Raw genomic sequence first — 23983 nt, forward strand, 5'->3', positions numbered from 1 at the left:
TCAAGCGTTTCCTTACACAGTACGATACGTTAACTACATAGCAGAACCGAAAGTGTAATCTGTTTAATTAAAGCACATTTTCTGAAGATAAAAACATGACATAACATTTGATTAACCTAAAATAATAAATATGTCTAGATTTCAGCACTACATAACTTATTTATTATACTTGTCATATATCAGCTCAACTGGTTAACATGACTTTGGGAAAGTCACTCGCATATAGGGCTGATGTATAAAGATACACTATATATACAAAACTGTGGACACCCCTTCAAATTAGTTTATTCAGCCACACCCGTTGCTGACAGGTGTATAAAATCTAGCGCACACCCATGCAATCTCCATAGATAAAACATTGGCAGTAGAATGGCCTTACTGAAGAGCTACGTGACTTTCAACGTGTCACCGTCATAGGATGCCACCTTTCCAACAAGTCAGTCGTCAAATTTCTGCCCTGCTAGAGCTGCCCTGGTCAATTGTAAGTGCTGTTATTGTGAAGTGGAAATGTCTAGGAGCAACAACGGCTCAGCCGCAAAGTGGTAAGCCACACAAGCTCACAGAATGGGACCGCCGATTGCTGAAACGCATAACGTGTAAAAATTGTCTGTCCTCGGTTCAACACTCACTACCGAATTCCAAACTGCCTCTGGAAGCAGTGTCAGCACAATAACTGTTAGTCGGGAGCTTCATGAAATGTGTTTCCATGGCCGAGCAGCCTCACACAAGCCTAAGATCACCATGCGCAATGCCAAGCGTTGGCTGGAGTGGTATAAAGCTCACCGCCATTGGAATCTGGAGCAGTGGAAACGCGTTCTCTGGAGTGATGAATCACGCTTCACCATCTGGCAGTCCGACGGATGTATCTGGGTTTGGCGGATGCCAGGAGAACGCTACCTGACCCAATGCATAGTTTGGTGGAGGAGGAATAATGGTCTGGGACTGTTTAGTTCCAGTGAAGGGAAATCTTAACGCTCCAGCATGCAATGACATTCTAGACGATTCTGTGCTTCCAACTTTGTGGCAACAGTTTGGGAAGGCCCTTTCCTGTTTCAGCATGACAATGCCCCCGTGCACAAAGCGAGGTCCATACAGAAATGGTTTGTCGAGATCAGTGTGGAAGAACTTGACTGGCCTGCACAGAGCCTTGACCTCAACCCCATCGAACACCTTTGGGATGAATTGGAACGCCGACTGCGAGCCAAGCCTTATCGCACAACATCAGTGCCCGACCTCACTAATGCTCTTGTGGCTGAATGGAAGCAAGTCCCAACATCTAGTGGAAAGCCTTCCCAGAAGAGTGGAGGCTGTTATAGCAGCAAAGGGGGGACCAACTCTATATTAAACATTTTTAAGGCAAAGATGGACATTTTTTATTTAAACTTGGTACACAGAATAAAAATGCTGGATGCAAATATTGGAAAGAAAATGCTTTAATGCTAGACAACATGTTTTGCATTGTTAACAGATGAACACAAAGCAGACTATAATTTTAGTCTCAAGTGAGGGACCTTTAGCCTGGCCTCCAAACGAACATTAGAAAAAGTTTAAGTTCGAGGTTACGTTTAAGCATCAGACAATTAAAATCGTCAACGTAGTGTCACGTGATAGAATGCTACATTGTAGCAGGTCCCATCAAATAACCTGGCACACGTTAGCCCTATGCTAACCTCACCAGGTGGCAGTGATTATTTGCTGTAACAAATTCCTCATCAGCCTATCAAAGGTCTTAAACTTTTTCTCCACAAACCAATGACATTTCTTTAAATATGTCAACTCGGCCAGCAGAGGGATATTTTAAACCTCCAATGTCAAGGTTCACAATATCCCTCTGCTGGCCGAGTTGACCTATTTACGATTCAATCCATTTGTACGCTTTAATACAATTACAATTGGATTTCTGTTCATAAGGCAACACAATTTGAGGAAACAGAATTTGTCTGCACCTGCTAAAGACCAGATACATTTACTGTGAACTCAGTAGTTGATTTGGTATTCACCAAAATATATTTGCTTTCCAGCAACAAACCTTTGAGATCAAAGTCCGAACCCCTGGATTAAATACATACATTTGCTCTTGGTGGTGTGGGGAGAGTGTTTTTGGGGGGGTGTTACTACTGTGAGGGCGTAGTAGGGGTTCGTCTTGTCCTCAGGGCCTGGGTGGGGGGCGAGAGGGAGGGGGGCCTGGGGGTGCACGGGCTGGAGGGGGGCCTGGGGGAAGTCGGCTGGATGGGGGAGCACGGGAGGGAGGGATGGAGATGGGAGGAGTGGAGTGTGGGGGAGGAGAGGACGGTTGGACTAGAGGCCTCTGGTCTGGAGGGGGAGGAGGGGGAAGGGTTTGAGAGCGACGGGCAGAAGGGGTTCGAAAGGACTCCTTGTTTTTTATGCGTGTGAAGTTGATACAACGACCCTGCAACACAGACAGACAGAAACAAGTTAGACCAGGAGCGCACAACTCAGACGCCTTTTCCACAGTTAGTTACATCACTGTTTGGTTGCAGAGTCCTCTCCGATTAAAAGGTGACAATGTAAACCAGCACGCACACACACACATCCCAGGAATATGTCCTGTTTTGCATCAAGGTAGGTGAAGATTGGGGGGGGAACAACGCAAACTAAGAATAATGGTTTTAGGGTGCTAATAAAAGTGTTAAAGAATCCACTCCTCTAAGTGTTCTGAGAGAATTCTGTAACACATCGTCTCTGAGCTACGACACACACACAGAGCCCCACTCAACAAAGCCCCTTACAAGTCCTTTCACGCGTCATTAACTGGGCAGAATACATCTCCAACTCTCTCATGAGGTGAAATGAGGGGAGAAATCAAAAGACAATGACTTCTCTAACCTTTGTATTTCTGTATTGTTATTAGGGAGCCAATTTCAGATGCAAAGACACATTTCTGTGAAAAGACAAAGCGTTATCTCATCTCTGTACGTCTCTGAGTCATCCTCCAGGGTTTTATTCATGCATAGGTTTTGGATATCTTTAAAAAATTGTCATATCAATCAATCAAATGTATTTATAAAGCCATTTTTACATCAGCAGATGTCACAAAGTGCTATACAGAAACCCAGCCTAAAACCCCAAACAGCAAGCAATGCAGACCTAACAATGACAAACCAAAAACGACAAAAGCACACTGTTAAAAAGCACATCAACGATGACGAAAAGCACAACAAAAAAAGGCACAGCGATAACGACCAGCACAACAATAAAACACAAAGCACTAAGACATCCAGATCAATTATGAAAATCTCCCATCTCTGACAAACACATGCATCTCACTCTCCCATCTCTCCACATTACTCTCACTCCAATGGGCCCATGAACGGCCGTCAGCGGGTTACCAGTTTCTGCCACAGTGTGTGTGTGTGTCATCTTCTATAAAAGCGCTTCACCCAACCAGATGGGAAGTTGAAAGGCCACAAGCCATACTGTGACAGAAATGATTCCCTTTCATTGTCACCTGATGGCCCTGTAACACAGTGGAGAGGAGAGGAAAGAGGGAGGAGCCTTGTTTATTAAATAGTCAACACAAATCAGGACCTCCCAACTTCTCTCTCCTCTTCCTCCTCCTCTCCACCAAACTCACAGGAACCTTTGGCCAAATAGAGATATCACATCTGCAGAATAGGGGTCTTGTTCTGCTATATGCATAGCGTGTGTAAGTGGATCCTTGGTTGTGCGAAGGAGGGATCTTATACAGTTGCCTGCGAAATGTGTGTGTGTGTCTGAGTGAAGTGTGTGAGTGGATCCTTTTAACGTCATGTGAGGCGACAGGCAGAGTTGTCAGTACAGATGTGTCTGTTTCTCGCTCTCTTCTTACCCCCTATTTCTCTCTGTCCTCTCTCTCTCTCTCTGCTTAGCTGAGACGTAGCTATCTCACAAGAAACCACAGCGATGTAGGTATGTGTCTGTCTGGTCATGTTCTTCTGTCCCCAAAAGCCCCCACAAGGATAGTAAAACAAGGAAAATTCTCCCATGTGGGGACATTTCCCACGTCCCCATGAGGACAAAGGCTATTTTGAGGTTAGGGGCTAGGTTTAGGGTTACAATTAGGGATTTTGAATGGAAATACATTTTAGGTCCCCACGAGGATAGAAAAACAAGGGTGAGAGAGGGCCTGAGAGGCTGGGTATGCTGAGGGTTATATGGAGCTGTGTTTGTTTCTCACCAGAGGCAGGTTATGACTTGAGTAGTGAATACCAGTGTCTTTAGCTAACATTCCACTCCTTGGCAAAGGAATGGGCCTTTCGGCAATCTCAACGTTCAATATGCAGTTGGTGATTGGAGTTGCTGATTGGTAGTTGGGAGCAACATTAATTGTTCCATGACGTTATGGAACAAGAGTGTGCAAAGCTGGCATCAAGGCAAAGGGTGGCTATTTGAAGAATCTCAAATATAAAATATATTTTGATTTGTTTAACACTTGTTTGGTTATTACATGATTCCATATGTGTTATTTCATAGTTTTGATTTCTTCACTATTAATCTACAATGTAGAAAATAGTACAAATAAAGAAAAACCCTTGAATGAGTAGGTGTTCTAAAACTTTTGACTGGTCCCATGGGCCTTCCTTCTTCAAGATCCCTTTTACCCTTTACAAATCTCCCACTTTACCACCACCAAAGCACCCCCAGACCATCACATTGCCTCCACCATGCTTGACAGATGGAATCAAGCACTCCTCCAGCATCTTTTCATTTGGTCTGCGTCTCACAAATGTCCTTCTTTGTGATCCGAACACTTTTTTCCAATCTTCCACTGTCCAGTGTCTGTGTTATTTTGCCCATCTTAATATTTTCTGTTTATTGGCCAGATTGGGATATGGCTTTTTCTTTGCAACTCTGCCTAGAAGGTCAGCATCCCGGAGTCGCCTCTTCACTGTTGACGTTGAGACTGGTGTTTTGCGGGTACTATTTAATGAAGCTGCCAGTTGAGGACCTGTGAGGCGTCTGTTTCTCAAACTAGACACGCTAATGTATTTGTCCTCTTGCTCAGTTGTGCACCGGGGCCTCCCACTCCTCTTTCTATTCTGGTTAGAGCCAGTTTGCGCTGTTCTGTGAAGGGAGTAGTACACAGCGTTGTACGAGATCTTCAGTTTCTTGGCAATTTCTCGCATGGAATATCCTTCATCTCAGAACAAAAATAGACTGACGAGTTTCAGAAGAAAGTTATTTGTTTCTGGCCATTTTGAGCCTGTAATCAAACCCACAATTGCTGATGCTCCAGATACTTAACTAGTCTCAAGAAGGCCAGTTTTATTGCTTCTTTAAATCAGCACAACAGTTTTCAGCTGTGCTAACATAATTGCAAAAGGGTTTTCTAATGATCAATTAGTCTTTTAAAATGATAAACTTGGATTAGCAAACACAACGTGCCATTGGAACACAGGACTGATGGTTGCTGATAATGGGCCTCTGTACGCCTATGTAGATATTCCATAAAAAAATCAGACGTTTCCAGCTACAATAGCCATTTACAACATTAACAATATCTACACTGTATTTCTGATCAATTTGATGTTATTTTAATGGACAAAAAATTTGCATTTCTTTCGAAAACAAGGACATTTCTAAGTGACCCCAAACTTTTGAACGGTAGTGTATGTATATATTATATATTTATTTTTTTCAAGGAAAGAAGCACCTTGCTCTTGCTTGCTGGATATAAAATAGGCTACAGTGTTAACAATGAACTGGCGGGGAAGTTTGTATGGCAAGAGCTTCTCTGGTGTGATGTGATCACATTGGCTGGTGGGAAAAATGCAATAAACAGGAATCCTCTGTTCTCCAATGTTTATGTGTACGACACAGGAGGTTGGTGGCACCTTAATTGGGGAGAACGGGCTCGTGGTAATGACTGGAGCGGAATCAGTGGAATGGTATCAAATACATCAAACACATGGTTTCCTGGTGTTTGATGCCATTCCATTTGCGCCGTTCCGGCCATTATTATGTGCCGTTCTCCCCTTAGCAGCCTCCACTGTTGTACAATGAAATGTATTATGTCAGAATGCCCAATGTTAGAATGTGTCCAAGCAAATTTATGAATTAAGTTAGAACGTTTTCCTTTCAGTCTAATTTGCATAAACATTGTGATTGGATGATAGCTGTGAGGGTTATCCTCTGATCTCCTCGAGCTCATTCATGACAGAATGTTTATATTTGAAGATTGCTGAAAGGCCAGTCTCTCAAGGAGTTGAATGTTAGCTAGAGACTGGTACCCAGGCTAGGTTATGACCCCTCTAACACACTCCCAAATCTCTGCAGACTAGCTCAAGATTGACTTCGAAATTGGACGTCTGTGTCGGGAAATGCCTTCAAAACCGGCCACTAGGGGCAACAGTGAGCGCTATTACCATCAAGTAGGCTTGGGTTTTGCTAGGGCATTGACTCCGTATTAGAAGATCGCATGTTCAATTCCAGTGGTAGACCCTTACCTTAACCATTCGGAATTAATGCCTAAACTTAATGTTTTAACCCTATCCAAAACCTTAACCCTTTAAGGGGAAATTCACCCAAAAACACTTCTTGGCCTTTTATAACACTTGCCTGGCCGTTTGTCAGTACCCCAGACAGTTTTTAGGTTGATTGTTTGAGTATTTTGATGTATATAATAAGATGATTCTACCCCACCTTCCCAATAGAAACCCCATTCAACATCAAAGTCCATAATAAATATCTCTCAAACACACCGCTTTGGCCTCCCATGACCGTAATATTCATTGTAATGACTTTCTCTGCACAATTTGTAAGCAAACTTATTTCAGTACGATAATTTTTAACAACGTATTTTCACATTGAAATCCAGGAAGTAAATGAATGTGTGCCGCAAGTCGGGACCTAAGTTGGGACTTCCAAAGTGCCCTCACAGTATTTGCTGCCCTCGTCAAATTTAATTAGAGTAAAGAATATCAGATCACGTGAACGAAGAGGAAATTGGAGACCGGCCTTATTTTCAGAATGGTACTGTTGTGCCATATCGGTTTGAGCCGGAGTATACTGAGGCTGAGTTGGTCCATTTGCAGATTGACCGAGAGAAAAGCTAGAGAGACAGGAGCAAGCAGACATCGATGAACCACAGGCTCTTCCCAGAACAGACGGTGACTGGTGGTGCAGTTGCAGGAGATGCCTACATTTACCAACAGACAGCAAATGTGTCCTCTGTCGAGAACGGGACCAGCTCATTCCCATAATGGATGAGGTAGAACATCAGACTGACGATGAAGCAGAAGATGGCACATGTGTAACTAAACACTCCGATTTCTTGTCTCTCATCAATCCTCGTGTGTTGGAGACTTTCTTCAGAATGCCCAGGATCAACTGGAAAGGACATGCCACACCTGACAGTCCAAATGGGAAGCTCTCTGAAGCGTAAGTGTTTTGGGTAATATTACTCACAGGATATTTATAGCTACTATCTAATCAATGCAACATTGATATTATCCCACCCCTGGTTAGCCACTATCGGCTTAAAAAGCCAAACCTAACACAATATCTGCAAATTAATTTCCAGCAATATTGCCCGTCTGTCTGTGTGGTGCGTGCGTTTGTCTATCACTCCGTGTGTAGCCAGTTGATGTGATATCAGTCTTGTGGGTTGACAGAAATACTTTCCCCAAAACCTTCTCAATGAAATGTTAACTGCCAGTAGGCTTACCTGGCAGAAGTATATCATGAGTAAGTATATCATTTGTATCTATTATTTGTTATTTGCAAACTTTGCCATGAAATGAGCGATCCGTGGGGTCATAGAAATATAAATGGGCCGATTCGATTATGCTGAGCTGGGGGCACCGGTCTATGGCGGAGAGGAAGAACTGGTCATGTTGCCAACAAGGCAGCGCCACTCTGTCATGTTGTCAACAAGGCAGCATGGTGCATCGTCCAGAAACATACATATTTTCCATAAAATGTTCACTGGGAAGGCAATCACTTTTGCATGTGAAACACAGGGAAGATCCCAACTGCATACTCTTCGCGTACTCTCGCATCAAAACACATTGGAGGAGAAAGCCAGAGTACCTCTGGCTTTCTCATCCAATGTGTTTTGAGAAGGAGACAAGGAGAGAGGACGCGAGGAGTATGCAATTGAGCTCTTCCCACAGAATCCTACTCATTACTCCATGTGCTTAATTACGCCTCTTTTGTATTGCGCTGAATTCGCCGTGTCCTTTGAACGTGCACCTGGCTCATGGCCGGGAGGCATCCCGGTTCCAAAAAGAATGAGATCACCTTTCACTCAGTGCAAAACACGCCTACCTTAAAATACCCAAATGCAGGACAACAGGGTGATTTTGCGGGACAGTGTAGCCTACATGAAAATGTTTTTGGGCCAGCAGATGTAGCCTATTGAATCTCATTATAGAATATGCATAAAAGTGCATCCTCCAATTGCAACGTCTGCCTATGCCCATGTAATGGTCTTTTTATGCTTTTCCAGGAGAGAAATCACTTTGTTCAATGAAGCCTGATCACTGTTAGTTAGTGGGTGTGGCTGAATTGTCATGACCGACAGCTTGTTGTTGAGTCATACACCAAGTGTTGGGGGTCATCGCGTCTTCTACCTTGGCAGTACTATGCGCCCTGTGTCTGGCTGACTGTCTCTGTGATGGCTGTCAATCATTGCCTGTAAATCTCCAACTGTCCAATTTTCAATAGGCTTGCATGTTTCATAGAAGTATCCTAATGGAATTGAGGATTAGATTGCCTCTCCAAAGTGCTGCCTCAGGATATTGTATATGGCTTCAGGGTCTCTGCTTATGTTAACGAGGGGGTTTCCACGGAGCCCAATTCTTACTATGTCTTTAGCCCGCCCCATTTGTCAGTCCTGTATCTCTTTCTGATATACTGCATCCCTTCTTTTTCAAGTAAGCTTGCATCATTTCTTGCCATTCAGTGACTGTGCACCGGTATGTGCTATCACCCCTGAAGTGGGGTGGTTCTCTGACTTCTGACTTCAGAATTAGGTTGACCTTTGACCAATCAGGTATTAGTGCTATGGGCTGGGGAGTGCTTGGAGCATCCCCTGCTAGACTAGCGGCAACTTGATTTCCTATTAGACTGCCCAGTTGTTTGACTAACTCTGCTAGGACTTGCAACTGGGTTTGGTTTTCATTTTCACCCCCTATGGGCTTCTGAGACTCTTCACTGTTATCATTGCCTGGTTGGCTTCTGTTATCATGCTCTGGTTGGCTACTGCTAACGTTTGGCCCTCTAGTATCGGCTGCTGGGTATCAAACAGGCCTGGCTCTAGCACTTTGTTCCACCATACTGGCCAACTGAGCCCCCCGCCCCATCCCAGTGGTAATACCTTGTGCACCCCTCACAGTAACACCAACCGGAGTAACATGTACATTGTTATCACCAACATCTGATACGTCTTCTCTCTCCTGTTCTGTAATGTCATACAACTGAGGTGTACGCAACATATTGTACAAAGTTAACCTTGCCCACAAATGTTCTAAACGTGTGACGTCAATCTAGTTGTGTAGGGGTTTCCCGGCGATCTGCTGCAGCTGATCTGTTGATCCGGGTCGCGCCACCAATCTGAAGCAGTCTTTATATGTACCAAAGATGAACCAAGAAATGAAGAGCGACACCACGGCTGTCTTTTTGGGCTTTTATGTACACTACCGTTCAAAAGTTTGGGGTCACTTAGAAATGTCCTTGTTTTCGAAAGAAAATAAAAAAAATTGTCCATTAAAATAACATCAAATTGATTAGAAATACAGTGTAGACCTTGTTAATGTTGTAAATGGCTATTGTAGCTGGAAACGGATAATTATTTATGGAATATCTACATAGGCGTACAGAGGCCCATTTTCAGCAACCATCAGTCCTGTGTTCCAATGGCACGTTGTATTTGCTAATCCAAGTTTATCATTTTAAAAGGCTAATTGGTCATTAGAAAACCCTTTTGCAATTATGTTAGCACAGCTGAAAACTGTTGTGCTGATTAAAGAACCAATAAAATTGGCCTTCTTGAGACTAGTTGAGTATCTGGAGCATTAGCAATTGTGGGTTCGATTACAGGCTCAGAATGGCCAGAAACAAATAACTTTCTTCTGAAACTCGTCAGTCTATTTTTGTTCTGAGAAATGAAGGCTATTCCATGCGAGAAATTGCCAAGAAACTGAAGATCTCGTACAACACTGTGTACTGCTCCCTTCACAGAACAGCGCAAACTGTCTCTAACCAGAATAGAAAGAGGAGTGGGAGGCCTCGGTGCACAACTGAGCAAGAGGACAAATACATTAGTGTCTAGTTTGAGAAACAGACGCCTCACAGGTCATCAACTGGCAGCTTCATTAAATAGCACCCGCAAAACACCAGTCTCAACGTCAACAGTGAAGAGGCAACTCCGGGATGCTGACCTTCTAGGCAGAGTTGCAAAGAAAAAGCCATATCTCAGACTGGCCAATAAAAATAAAAGATTAAGATGAGCAAAAGAACACAGACACTGGAAAGAGGAAGATTGGAAAAAAGTGTTATGGACAGACGAATCGAAGTTTGAGGTGTTCGGATCACAAAGAAGAACATTTGTGAGACGCAGACCAAATGAAAAGATGCTGGAGGAGTGCTTGATGCCATCTGTCAAGCATGGTGGAGGCAATGTGATGGTCTGGGGGTGCTTTGGTGGTGGTAAAGTGGGAGATTTGTACAGAGTAAAAGGGATCTTGAAGAAGGAAGGCTATCACTCCATTTTGCCAGGCCATGCCATACTCTGTGGACGGTGCTTGATTGGAACCAATTTCCTCCTACAACAGGACAATGACCCAAAGCACAGCTCCAAACTATACAATAACTATTTAGGGAAGAAGCAGTCAGATGGTATTCTGTCTATAATGGAGTGGCCAGCACAGTCACTGGATCTCAACCCTATTGAGCTGTTGTGGGAGCAGCTTGACCGTATGGTACGTAAGAAGTGCCTATCAAGCCAATCCAACTTGTGGGAGGTGCTTCAGGAAGCATGGGGTGAAATCTCTTCAGATTACCTCAACAAATTGACAACTAGAATGCCAAGTCTGCAAGGCTGTAATTGCTGCAAATGGAGGATTATTTGACAAAAGCAAAGTTTGAAGGACACAATTATGATTTCAATTAAAAATCATTATTTCTAACCTTGTCAGTGACTACATTTCCTATTCATTTTGCTATATTTCCTATTCAAACTAATTTCATGTATGTTTTCATGGAAAACAAGGACATTTCTAAGTAACCCCAAACTTTTGAACTGTAGTGTAGATCTGCAATGGTATTATGAAAAGTCAGGACAGGAATACATCAGTCTTCAATGCACCATCTGACAAGTTGTTCTTTCTCTCTGTGTTTTCACAGACTCACACAATCACATTCATACACAAGCTCAATGTATAGAATAAAATAAACAATCTTCAATACAAATATTGTATAATAGTAATTCTTACATAACCAAGCTTCACATGCGTAGGTATTTGCTCTTTATCAAAAAACCACAGGACTGACAGACTTTCTTCTTTTTCTCCATTCACCCGGCGGGTCAGACGCCGCGCCCACTGCAATCTTCCTCTGCTCTTCAGAAATACAATTAATCAAATTTAGACCACTCCTGGTCACTCTGACAGACTCCACTTTTCCAAGCGCATACTTCACCATTTTCGACAACTCAAACGGGTTTCCCACATATGCATCCTTACTCAACAAACGCATCCCAACAAGACGCGATTCATTATCATTTACACACCTATCCTCCACTCCAATTTTAGAAATTTCCTTTTTGTTCCAGTTTTCAATACTACTGTTGTCCATTCAGAACATTGGTCTTCACCAAATTTACTGGACATGCTGCTTAATTCGAACTCAGCATCCACTTCCGCCATATTTACACTAGACCGTAACTCCAAGAACACAAAGTGGAGTATAATATTCGCAACGGAAGGCCTTTGCGCTAGCATGAAGTAGGACTTTGTTTTTTATACTTTTTACATAAAACCACAACATCTATTTGGCAATTTGATGCAGAGACATCAATCGCTGTTTATGTAACAATAAATACACATAGTTTTGAATGCATTTTAAGTAATTTAGGAAATTCAGCATTTTTAATGTCTGGGGTACTGCCAGGCAAGTGTTATAAAGTGCCCAGAAGTGTTTTTGGGTGAACTTCCCCTTTAACTTCGAAATTTGACGTTTGGAGAAACTGAATGATGCTGAGCAGGAGTCAACCCAGGGTGTCAAAAACCTTCTGAAATGTGATGTTTGGAGAAAAGTACCAAAACGTATATTTCTGCAGTGAGACTGCGAGAGCTTGATGGCAATAAGCACCTGAGACACAACTCTCCCCATTGGTTACAATACCCCTGGCTCGCCACGCTGGTTTACAGCAGCATATGGAAGGGATTCCCTCCTCCCTCTCTCTCTCTGATATTCATGAGCTTGTGTTCTCATTGTGTCCATATGCTGTCTCTGGTGTAGGTCTGCTGCTCTGCTGCTTCCCTTTTCACCGACCAGACCACCGCAGTCAGAACCAACCAGGCTTCCCACATCAATCCCTCTACTGACGCTACACCCCCTTTCCCCCCTCTCAACTAAACAATGCCACTCCTTCTCAATGGGCTCTGTAATGTCCCCTCTGTGACTTTAGGACCTATCGATGTGTGTTTGTGTGTGTGCGTGTGTGTGTGTGTGTGTGTGTGTGTGTGTGTGTGTGTGTGTGTACGTGTACATGCATGCGTGTGTGAGTGTGCGAATTTAGGGCCTCACTGTTTAATAAGGTGTTAAATAAGACCACCAAGGGTCTGTTAAAGGCCCCTCTAACCTCTATCCCCTCTAACCCCAACTCTAACCCAGTCACGAAGGAACGAAAGACAGAGATAAAAAAGAAAGAGCATTGAGAGGGAGAATGAGAGAAAGATGGAAATCGAGAGAGCGAGAAGGACAGAAAGGACAGACAGACAAAGAGAGGGAGAAGAAGGGAAAGAGGATGAAAGAGAGAAGGAGTGAAAGAGGATGAAAGAGAGAAGGAGTGAAAGAGGGAATGTGAAGAAGATTCTCCTTGAGAGGGAGAGATGGTGAGAAGAGAAAGAGGGAGAGCGAGAGAGGGCGGGGGGGTCTCTCTCTGTCTTTGTCTACCCCTCCCCTTCTTTGCACAACAATAACACTAACATAACACAAACAATAGCAGTCATAAAGTAAACCTGCCTCTGTCGTATCCCAAAACATATTTTCTTCCCAGTGAATGAAACAGAGACAACTAGAAAGGTGGCTCCCATCTGTACGTACTGTTGTGTTAAATGACATTATCTCTGCCTGATCCTTCTTCTTTTTAGGCAGACTACTGTATCTGAGCTAGCAGTTCCTCTCAGGAGAGTAGCAGAGGACTCCTACACGAAGCTGGAAACTCAATCAACTCACAGTCCGTATCAGTACACAACTCTCCCTGTGTTTGAACAATAGTAGCTTTGTGTGTGTAGGACAGAGAGAGTGTTATTAGCGGTTAATTCAGGAAGTATGTGTGTGTGCATGCGTGTGGCAGAAAGAGAGCCAGTTTTCAGCGGGTTATTCACAGAGTTTACATAGAAACATCCATCTGTGTGTGTGTGTGTGTGAGAGGCCGATTGCTGTACTATGGGAGCTACCAGTGACTAATAGTATAGTCCTGTGATTGTTTCACTAGCACCTGCCATTTCTATGGTACAGAGAGTGCAGATGCTTCATTGAAAAGGATCACTGCAATGCACACACACACCCCAGAAGAGACCTTTAGAGGAACCAGACTCTATAGGGGAGTCCTGTGTCTGTGTGTCTGTGTGCGTGTGCCTGCATGTGAAAAGTAACAGTCTCACCTTGTCTCCAGGCTGAGGTCTCATCAGGGACACCTGATCATATCCTCGACGACACAGAGCCCGCAGAGCATCCAACTTCCCCTGCGGATAGAGAAAAGGGAGGGGAATAAAACTGTTCCATCAGGGGATCATACTAAAAGCTGGGGGTAAATAAATAGCTTTTCTATGGTGCTCTATTTATGAATCCTTTATTTATCCAGGTGAGTACCATAGACCTTATTCACAGCTGAACATTCTACCATAGACTGCTATTGCATCGAGCTAATAAGCTGTTGTTTTTTAGCGTCAGGACTGATGATAATGACAAATATAGCTGCAAGCAGCCATGCCGGGGGTTCAAGCCAGAGTTATGGACTCGAGTCACATGACTTGGTTTCGAGTCACAAATTGATAGAAAATAAAATAACTTGAGACTTGACTTGGACTTGGAGCCTCAACTCAGGACTCGACTTTGACTTGAGATTGATGACTTGAAATGATCTGGCCAGGTTTTGTACCATTTTGTCACTCATTTTGTGGCACAGAGTCTGTGGATTATATTCCTGTAAAGCTCAAAGAGGATCTCATGACAAATGAAGTAGAAGTGCTGTGGTTGCAGCTTCACCTGCCTCATCTAAAGCCTTTTAGGGTGCTGCTATGGGCCACCAAGTGCAAATTGTCTATATCTGGAGAATGTGTGTAATGTTAGATAAGGTCTCTGATGCTAACAGAGAAATGTATTTTCTTGGTGACCTGAACATTGGCTGATTATCATCTAGTTGTCCTCTCAAGAGGACGCTTCTTACTGTGACTAATGATGTAATATGACCCAGTTTATCACTCAACCAATTAGAGCAGGGGTAGGCAACCCTGTTCCTGGAAAATTTTGTTCACACTTGATACCACACCTGACCAATTGAGCTAATTGATCAGTGATTGCCTAAATTCAACACACCTGGTCTTCCAGGTCAGTTCAATCAAAAACATAAAATGGCTGCGGCACTCCAGGACCAGGGTTGCCTAGCCCTGAACTAGAGTGTATACCAATAGTGTTGAATCTGTGACATCCACTTGTATTGATCATACCTTCACTAATGCTGCAGAACTTTGCTACAAAGCAATATCAGTTCCCATTGGCTGTAGTGACCATAACATTGTGGCAATAACAAGGAACGCCAAAGTACCAAAGGCAGGGCCTAAAGTTATTTATAAGAGATCATACAAAATGTTTTCTCAGGTCTCTTTTGTTGAAGATGTAAAACATGTATGTTGGTCTGATGTGTATAAGGAGGAGAATTTGTACAATTATTCTTGTAAATTGTTGACAAGCATTCAGCACTTTGTGACATCTGCTGATGTAAAAAGGGCTTTATAAATACATTTGATTGATTGATGCACTTGTTAAGAAACTAACTGTGAGAACTGCTGGAGCCCCCTGGATTGATGATGAATTGAAAAATTATATGGTTCAAAGAAATGATGCAAAAAAGGTGGCAAACAAGTCAGGCTGCTCAGCTGATGGGTGACATACTGTATATTTAGAAATGTGGTAACTTAAGAAATTATATTCCCAAAACAAGATAAATGACATAAAAAACAATGGAAAAAGACTTGAGCACCTTAAATGATATTATGGTCAGAAAACCCAATTAATCGCCATCGTTCATTGAAGTTGATGGGTCATCTCCGCCAATCTCCGCTGTGGAGCTTTGCAGCTCATTCAGGGTTATCTTTGGTCTATTTGTTGCCTCTCTGATTAATGCCCTCCTTGCCTGGTCCGTGAGTTTTGGTGGGCGGGCCTCTCTGGCAGGTTTGTTGTGGTGCTATATTCTTTCCATTTTTTTATAATGGATTTAATGGTGCTCCGTGGGATGTTCAAAGTTTCAGATTTTTTTAAATAAACCAACCCTGATCTGTACTTCTCCACAACTTTGTCCCTGACTGTTTGGAGAGCTCCTTGGTCTTCATGCCGCTTGCTTGGTGGTGCCCCTTGCTTAGTGGTGTTGCAGACTCTGGGGCCTTTCAGAACAGGTGTATATATAGTGAGATCCTGTGACAGATCATGTGACACTTAGACTGTACACAGGTGGACTTTATTTAACTAATTATATGACTTCTGAAGGTAATTGGTTGCACCAGATCTTATTTAGGGGCTTCATAGCAAAGGGAGTGAATACATATGCACGCACCACTTTTCTGTTATTTATTTTGTATAATTTTTTGACAAAGTTATTTTTTTCATTTCACTTTACATGGAATCAAAATAAAAATCAATTTACATTACAGGTTGTAATGCAACAAATAGGAAAAACGCCAAGGGGGATGAATACTTTTGCAAGGCACTGTAGACTCCCTAATCCCTAAGCATGAGTGCCAAATTGCACGACTGAGTCAAACAAATCAAAAGATATACAATGCATTCGGAAAGTATTGAGACCCCTTGACTTTTTCCACTTTTTTGTACGTTACAGCCTTATTCTAAAAATGATTTAAATGTTTTTTCCCTCATCAATCTACACACAATACCCCATAATGACAAAGCAAAAACAGGTTTGTAGAAATTTTTGCAAATGTATACAAAAAAAATACTGAAATATCACATTTGCATAAGGATTCAGACCCTTTACTCAGTACTTTTTTGAAGCGCCTTTGGCAGCGATTACAGCCTTGAGTCTTCTTGGGTTTGACGCTACAAGCTTAGCACACCTGTATTTGGGGAGTTTCTCCCATTCTTCTCTGAAGATCCAATCAAGCTCTGTCAGGTTTGATGGGAAGCGTCACTGGACAGCTATTTTTAGGTCTCTCCAGAGATGTTCGATCGGGTTCAAGTACAGCTCTGGCTGGGCCACTCAAAGACATTCAGAGACTTGTCCCGATGCCACTCCTGCATTGTCTTGGCTGTGTGCTTAGGGTCGTTGTCCTTTCGGAAGGTGAATCTTCGCCCCAGTCTGAGGTCCTGAGCACTCTGGAGCAGGTTTTCATCAAGGATCTCTCTGTACTTTGCTCCGTTAATATTTTCCTCGATCCTGACTAGTCTCCCAGTTCCTGACACTGAAAAACATCCCCACAGCATGATGCTGCCACCACCATGCTTCACCGTAGCGATGGTGCCAGGTTTCCTCCAGACGTGACTCTTGGCATTCAGGCCAAAGAGTTCAATCTTGGTTTCTTCAGACCAGAGAATCTTGTTTCTCATGGTCTGAGAGTCCTTTAGGTGCCTTTTAGCAAACTCCAAGCGGGCTGTCATGTGCCTTTTACTGAGGAGTGGCTTCCGTCTGGCCACTCTACCATAAAGGTCTGATTGGTGGAGTGCTGCAGAGATGGTTGTCCTTCTGGAAGGTTCTCCCATCTCCACAGAGGAACTCTGGAGCTCTGTCAGAGTGACCATCGGGTTCTTGGTCACCTCCCTGACCAAGGCCCTTCTCCCCCGATTACTCAGTTTGACCAGGCGGCCAGCTCTAGGAAGAGTCTTGGTGGTTCCAAACTTCTTCCATTTAAGAATGATGGAGGCCACTGTGTTCTTGGGGATCTTCAATGCTGCAGAAATGTTTTGGTACCCTTCCCCAGATCTGTGCCTCGACACAATCCTGTCTCGGAGCTATACGGACAGTTCCTTCGATCTCATGCCTTGGTTTTTACACTGACATGCACTGTCACCTGTGGGACCTTATATAGACAGGTGTGTGCCTTTCCAAATCATGTCCAATCAATTGAATTTACCACAGGTGCTCCAATCAAGTTGTAGAAACATCTTGAGGATGATCAATGGAAACAGGATGCACCTGAGCTCAATTCCGAGTCTCATAGCAAAGGGTCTGAATACTTATGTAAATAAGGTTTTTCTCTTTATTTTTAATACATTTGCAAACATTAAAAAAAGAACTTATTTTGCTTTGTCATTTTGGGGTATTGTGTGTAGATGGATTAAATTAATGTTTTTCTCATCAATTTTAGAATAAGGCTGTAATGCAACAAAATGTGGAAAAAGTCAAGGGGTCTCAATACTTTCCGAATGCACTCTACATGTATGCCTGTTATAGCGCCAACCTGTGGTCAATCTGAATGTGCCTGTGCGGCCAATTGCCATGGCATTGCACGAGAGGGTGTACCTTAATGTAAAGTCGCAACATCTTAGGCCTTATCATCTCACTGGACTTTGCATGTGAAAATGCCTTGACGGAAGAACCGTCATAATAACATTGAACACCAACAAATACAATAGGATTTCTCACCGCTTCGCTGCTTGAACCCCTAATGAGCTAGCAATGTTCTTCTGGGTATCCCAAAAAGATTATGTGTGTGTTATATACTGTGTGTGTGTTACCTGTATAGGTGTGTACCACTTCCTGTCCTGAGGAGGTTTCCGGGGCTTGGGTGTGCGTGGTTTGGGTTGGTACGCTTCATACTCCTGTTCAGGCATCGTCACCACCGCATTCTTAGGCTTGTCTAGCTTAGCCCCTTCCTCTGTAGAACCTTTATCCCCCCACCGCACCTACACACACAAACACACACACACACACACACACACACACACACACACACACACACACACACACACACACACACACACACACACACACACACACACACACACACACACACACACACACAAAGCAGGAATTCCTTTCAGTCAGTTCTATATTATCTGATATCCATTTCCGCACAGGGTCGGCTCTGCTATAATTTGTGTGTGCGTGTGTGTGTGCATACGTGTACCTCCATGCGTTTGATGCCCCCCACCCCTCTCCCTCCGTAGTAGGATGCGTCCACTGTGGGCCATCTCTTTTTGGGCATACCATCTTCATCATCAGACTCCTGACATGGGAATAGTTAGTTAGAAGTGTAAATATGAGTATGGGAGTTGAGGTGTAGGCTGTGTAACCATTCAGACATGTAGAGGGGTTTCCTTGGGTGACCACAGAATTAAATATAACACTAGAATGGACGTTTTTTTTTTAGGGGGTAGATCAGCTTTAATATTGCAGATAGATTGTAACTTCCATCAATGTAATTATCTGCATCACTTCCAATCCCCCATATGTTTTTTTCCCCTCGCATATATATATATATATACATACATACATACATACATACATAAATACATAAATACATACATACATATACACACATATATATATATATACAGTGGGGGGAAAAAAGTATTTAGTCAGCCACCAATTGTGCAAGTTCTCCCACTTAAAAAGATGAGAGAGGCCTGTAATTTTCATCATAGGTACACGTCAAGTATGACAGACAAAATGAGATAAAAAATTCCAGAAAATCACATTGTAGGATTTTTAATGAATTTATTTGCAAATTATGGTGGAAAATAAGTATTTGGTCAATAACAAAAGTTTCTCAATACTTTGTTATATACCCTTTGTTGGCAATGACACAGGTCAAACGTTTTCTGTAGGTCTTCACAAGGTTTTCACACACTGTTGCTGGTATTTTGGCCCATTCCTCCATGCAGATCTCCTCTAGAGCAGTGATGTTTTGGGGCTGTCGCTGGGCAACACGGACTTTCAACTCCCTCCAAAGATTTTCTATGGGGTTGAGATCTGGAGACTGGCTAGGCCACTCCAGGACCTTGAAATGCTTCTTACGAAGCCACTCCTTCGTTGCCCGGGCGGTGTGTTTGGGATCATTGTCATTCGTTGCCCTTGCTGATGGAAGGAGGTTTTCACTCAAAATCTCACGATACATGGCCCCATTAATTCTTTCCTTTACACGGATCAGTCGTCCTGGTCCCTTTGCAGAAAAACAGCCCCAAAGCATGATGTTTCCACCCCCATGCTTCACAGTAGGTATGGTGTTCTTTGGATGCAACTCAGCATTCTTTGTCCTCCAAACACAACGAGTTGAGTTTTTACCAAAAAGGTTCTATTTTGGTTTCATCTGACCATATGACATTCTCCCAATCCTCTTCTGGATCATCCAAATGCACTCTAGCAAACTTCAGACGGGCCTGGACATGTACTGGCTTAAGCAGGGGGACACGTCTGGCACTGCAGGATTTGAGTCCCTGGCGGCATAGTGTGTTACTGATGGTAGGCTTTGTTACTTTGGTCCCAGCTCTCTGCAGGTCATTCACTAGGTCCCCCCGTGTGGTTCTGGGATTTTTGCTCACCGTTCTTGTGATCATTTTGACCCCACGGGGTGAGATCTTGCGTGGAGCCCCAGATCGAGGGAGATTATCAGTGGTCTTGTATGTCTTCCATTTCCTAATAATTGCTCCCACAGTTGATTTCTTCAAACCAAGCTGCTTACCTATTGCAGATTCAGTCTTCCCAGCCTGGTGCAGGTCTACAATTTTGACAGCTCTTTGGTCTTGGCCATAGTGGAGTTTGGAGTGTGACTGTTTGAGGTTGTGGACAGGTGTCTTTTATACTGATAACAAGTTCAAACAGGTGCCATTAATACAGGTAACGAGTGGAGGACAGAGGAGCCTCTTAAAGAAGAAGTTACAGGTCTGTGAGAGCCAGAAATCTTGCTTGTTTGTAGGTGACCAAATACTTATTTTCCACCATAATTTGCAAATAAATTCATTAAAAATCCTACAATGTGATTTTCTGGATTTTTTCTCTCTCAATTTGTCTGTCATAGTTGACGTGTACCTATGATGAAAATTACAGGCCTCTCTCATCTTTTTAAGTGGGAGAACTTGCACAATTGGTGGCTGACTAAATACTTTTTTCCCCCACTGTGTGTGTATATATATATATATATATATATATATATATATATATATATATATATATATATATATATATATATATATATATATATATATATATATATATATATATATATATACACACACACACATATATATATAAACACACATACACACACACACATATACAGTTGAAGTCAGAAATTTTATTTATTTCAGCTTTTATTTCCCAGTGGGTCAGAAGTTTACATACACTCAATTAGTATTTGGTAGCATTGCCTTTAAATTGTTTAACTTGGGTCAAACGTTTCGGGTAGCCTTCCACAAGCTTCCCACAATAAGTTGGGTGAATTTTGGCCCATTCCTCCTGACAGAGCTGGTGTAACTGAGTCAGGTTTGTAGGCCTCCTTGCTCGCACACACACTTTTTCAGTTCTGCCCACCATTTTCTATAGGATTGAGGTCAGGGCTTTGTGATGGCCAATCCAATATCTTGACTTTGTTGTCCTTAAGCCATTTTGCCACAACTTTGGAAGTATGCTTGGGGTCATTGTCCATTTGGAAGACCAATTTGTGACCAAGCTTTAACTTCCTGACTGATGTCTTGAGATGTTGCTTCAATATATCCACATAATTTTCCTTCCTCATGATGCCATCTATTTTGTGAATTGCACCAGTCCCTCCTGCAGCAAAGCACCCCCACAGCATGTTGCTGCCACCCCCGTGCTTCACGGTTGGGATGGTGATCTTCGGCTTGCAATTCCCCCCCCCCTTTTCCTCCAAACATAACGATGGTCATTATGGCCAAACTGTTATATTTTTGTTTCATCAGACCAGAGGACATTTCTCCCCATGTGCAGTTGCAAACCATAGTCTGTTTTTTTTATGGCAGTTTTGGAGCAGTGGCTTCTTCCTTGCTGATCGGCCTTTCAGGTTATGTCGATATGGGACTCGTTTTACTGTGGATATAGATACTTTTGTGCCAGTTTCCTCCAGCATCTTCACAAGGTCCTTTGCTGTTGTTCTGTGATTGATTTGCACTTTTCGCACCAAAGTACGTTAATCTCTAGGAGACAGAACGCATCTCCTTCCTGAGCGGTATGACGGCTGCGTGGTCCCATGGTGTTTATACTTGCGTATTATTGTTTGTACAGATGAACATGGTATCTTCAGGTGTTTGGAAATTGCTCCCAAGGATGAACCAGACTTGTGGAGGTCTACCATTTTTTTTCTGAGGTCTTGGCTGATTTCTTTGGATTTTCCCATGATGTCAAGCAAAGAGGCACTGAGTTTGAAGGTAGGCCTTGAAATAGATCCACACGTACACCTCCAATTGACTAAAATTATGTCAATTAGCCTATCAGAAGCATCTAAGCCATGACATCATTTTCTGGAATTTTCCAAGCTGTTTAAAGGCACAGTCAACTTAGTGTATGTAAACTTCTGAACCACTGGAATTGTGATACAGTGAATTATAAGTGAAATAATCTGTATGTAAACAATTGTTGGAAAAATTACTTGTGTCATGCACAAAGTAGATGTCCTAACCGACTTGCCAAAACTATAGTTTGTTAACAAGAAATCTGTGGAGTGGTTGAAAAACAAGTTTTAATGACTCCAACCTAAGTGTATGTAAACTTCCGACTTCAACTGTACACACACACACACACACACACACACACACACACACACACACACACACACACACACACACACACACACACACACACACACACACACACACACACACACACACACACACACACACACACACACACACACACACACACACAGTGGGGAAAAAAAGTATTTAGTCAGCCACCAATTGTGCAAGTTCTCCCACTTAAAAAGATGAGAGGCCTGTAATTTTCATCATAGGTACACGTCAATTATGACAGATAAAATGAGAAAGGAAAATCCAGAAAATCACATTGTAGTATTTTTAATGAATTTATTTGCAAATTATGGTGGAAAATAAGTATTTGGTCAATAACAAAAGTTTCTTAATACTTTGTTATATACCCTTTGTTGGCAATGACACAGGTCAAACGTTTTCTGTAAGTCTTCACAAGGTTTTCACACACTGTTGCTGGTATTTTGGCCCATTCCTCCATGCAGATCTCCTCTAGAGCAGTGATGTTTTGGGGCTGTCGCTGGGCAACACAGACTTTCAACTCCCTTCAAAGATTTTCTATGGGGTTGAGATCTGGAGACTGGCTAGGCCACTCCAGGACCTTGAAATGCTTCTTACGAAGCCACTTCTTCGTTGCCCGGGCGGTGTGTTTGGGATCATTGTCATGCTGAAAGACCCAGCCACGTTTCATCTTCAATGCCCTTGCTGATGGAAGGAGGTTTTCACTCAAAATCTCACAATACATGGCCCCATTCATTCTTTCCTTTACACGGATCAGTCGTCCTGGCCCCTTTGCAGAAAAACAGCCCCAAAGCATGATTTTTCCACCCCTATGCTTCACAGTAGGTATGGTGTTCTTTGGATGCAACTCAGCATTCTTTGTCCTCCAAACACGACAAGTTGAGTTTTTACCAAAAAGTTATATTTTGGTTTCATCTGACCATATGACATTCTCCCAATCGTCTTCTGGATCATCCAAATGCACTCTAGCAAACTTCAGACGGGCCTGGACATGTACTGGCTTAAGCAGGGGGACACGTCTGGGACTGCAGGATTTGAGTCCCTGGCGGCGTAGTGTGTTACTGATGGTAGGCTTTGTTACTTTGGTCCCAGCTCTCTGCAGGTCATTCACTAGGTCCCCCCGTGTGGTTCTGGGATTTTTGCTCACCGTTCTTGTGATCATTTTGACCCCACGGGGTGAGAACTTGCGTGGAGCCCCAGATCGAGGGAGATTATCAGTGGTCTTGTATGTCTTCCATTTCCTAATAATTGCTACCACAGTTGATTTCTTCAAACCAAGCTGCTTACCTATTGCAGATTCAGTCTTCCCAGCCTGGTGCAGGTCTACAATTTTGTTTCTGGTGTCCTTTGACAGCTCTTTGGTCTTGGCCATAGTGGAGTTTGGAGTGTGACTGTTTGAGGTTGTGGACAGGTGTCTTTTATACTGATAACAAGTTCAAACAAGTGCCATTAATACAGGTAACGAGTGGAGGACAGAGGAGCCTCTTAAAGAAGAAGTTACAGGTCTGTGAGAGACAGAAATCTTGCTTGTTTGTAGGTGACCAAATACTTATTTTCCACCATAATTTGCAAATAAATTCATTAAAAATCCTACAATGTGATTTTCTGGATTTTTTTTTCTCATTTTGTCTGTCATAGTTGACGTGCACCTATGATGAAAATTACAGGCCTCTCTCATCTTTTTAAGTGGGAGAACCTGCACAATTGGTGGCTGACTAAATACTTTTTTCCCCCACTGTAGATATCCTTTTCAAAAATATATTTCCCTTTATTACTTTCCAACCCCACCACCCCTTCCCTAATTGGAGTAAACTAGTGAACAACAATGCTTAGGCCTCTACTT

The 23983-nt window shown here is 42.8% G+C and overlaps 1 protein-coding gene across 1 annotated transcript in view; it reads right to left on the reverse strand.

Moving 5' to 3' along the window:
• Positions 1-1419: 1419 nt before the first annotated feature.
• Positions 1420-23983, reverse strand: part of LOC311110868 (anthrax toxin receptor 1-like) — a 57206-nt gene continuing 34642 nt past the window's right edge. Inside the window, exons 15-18 of the mRNA XM_084153468.1 lie at positions 18528-18626; positions 18136-18303; positions 13833-13913; positions 1420-2410 (exon numbers count right to left, since the gene is read on the reverse strand). Of these exons, the coding sequence (XP_084009594.1) occupies positions 2150-2410; positions 13833-13913; positions 18136-18303; positions 18528-18626 (609 nt within the window). The 3' untranslated portion in view covers positions 1420-2149. The remainder of the gene's footprint in view (positions 2411-13832; positions 13914-18135; positions 18304-18527; positions 18627-23983) is intronic.

Source organism: Coregonus lavaretus, assembly GCF_964263955.1.
Source record: "Coregonus lavaretus genome assembly, chromosome: 36".
Taxonomy (NCBI): domain Eukaryota; kingdom Metazoa; phylum Chordata; class Actinopteri; order Salmoniformes; family Salmonidae; genus Coregonus; species Coregonus lavaretus.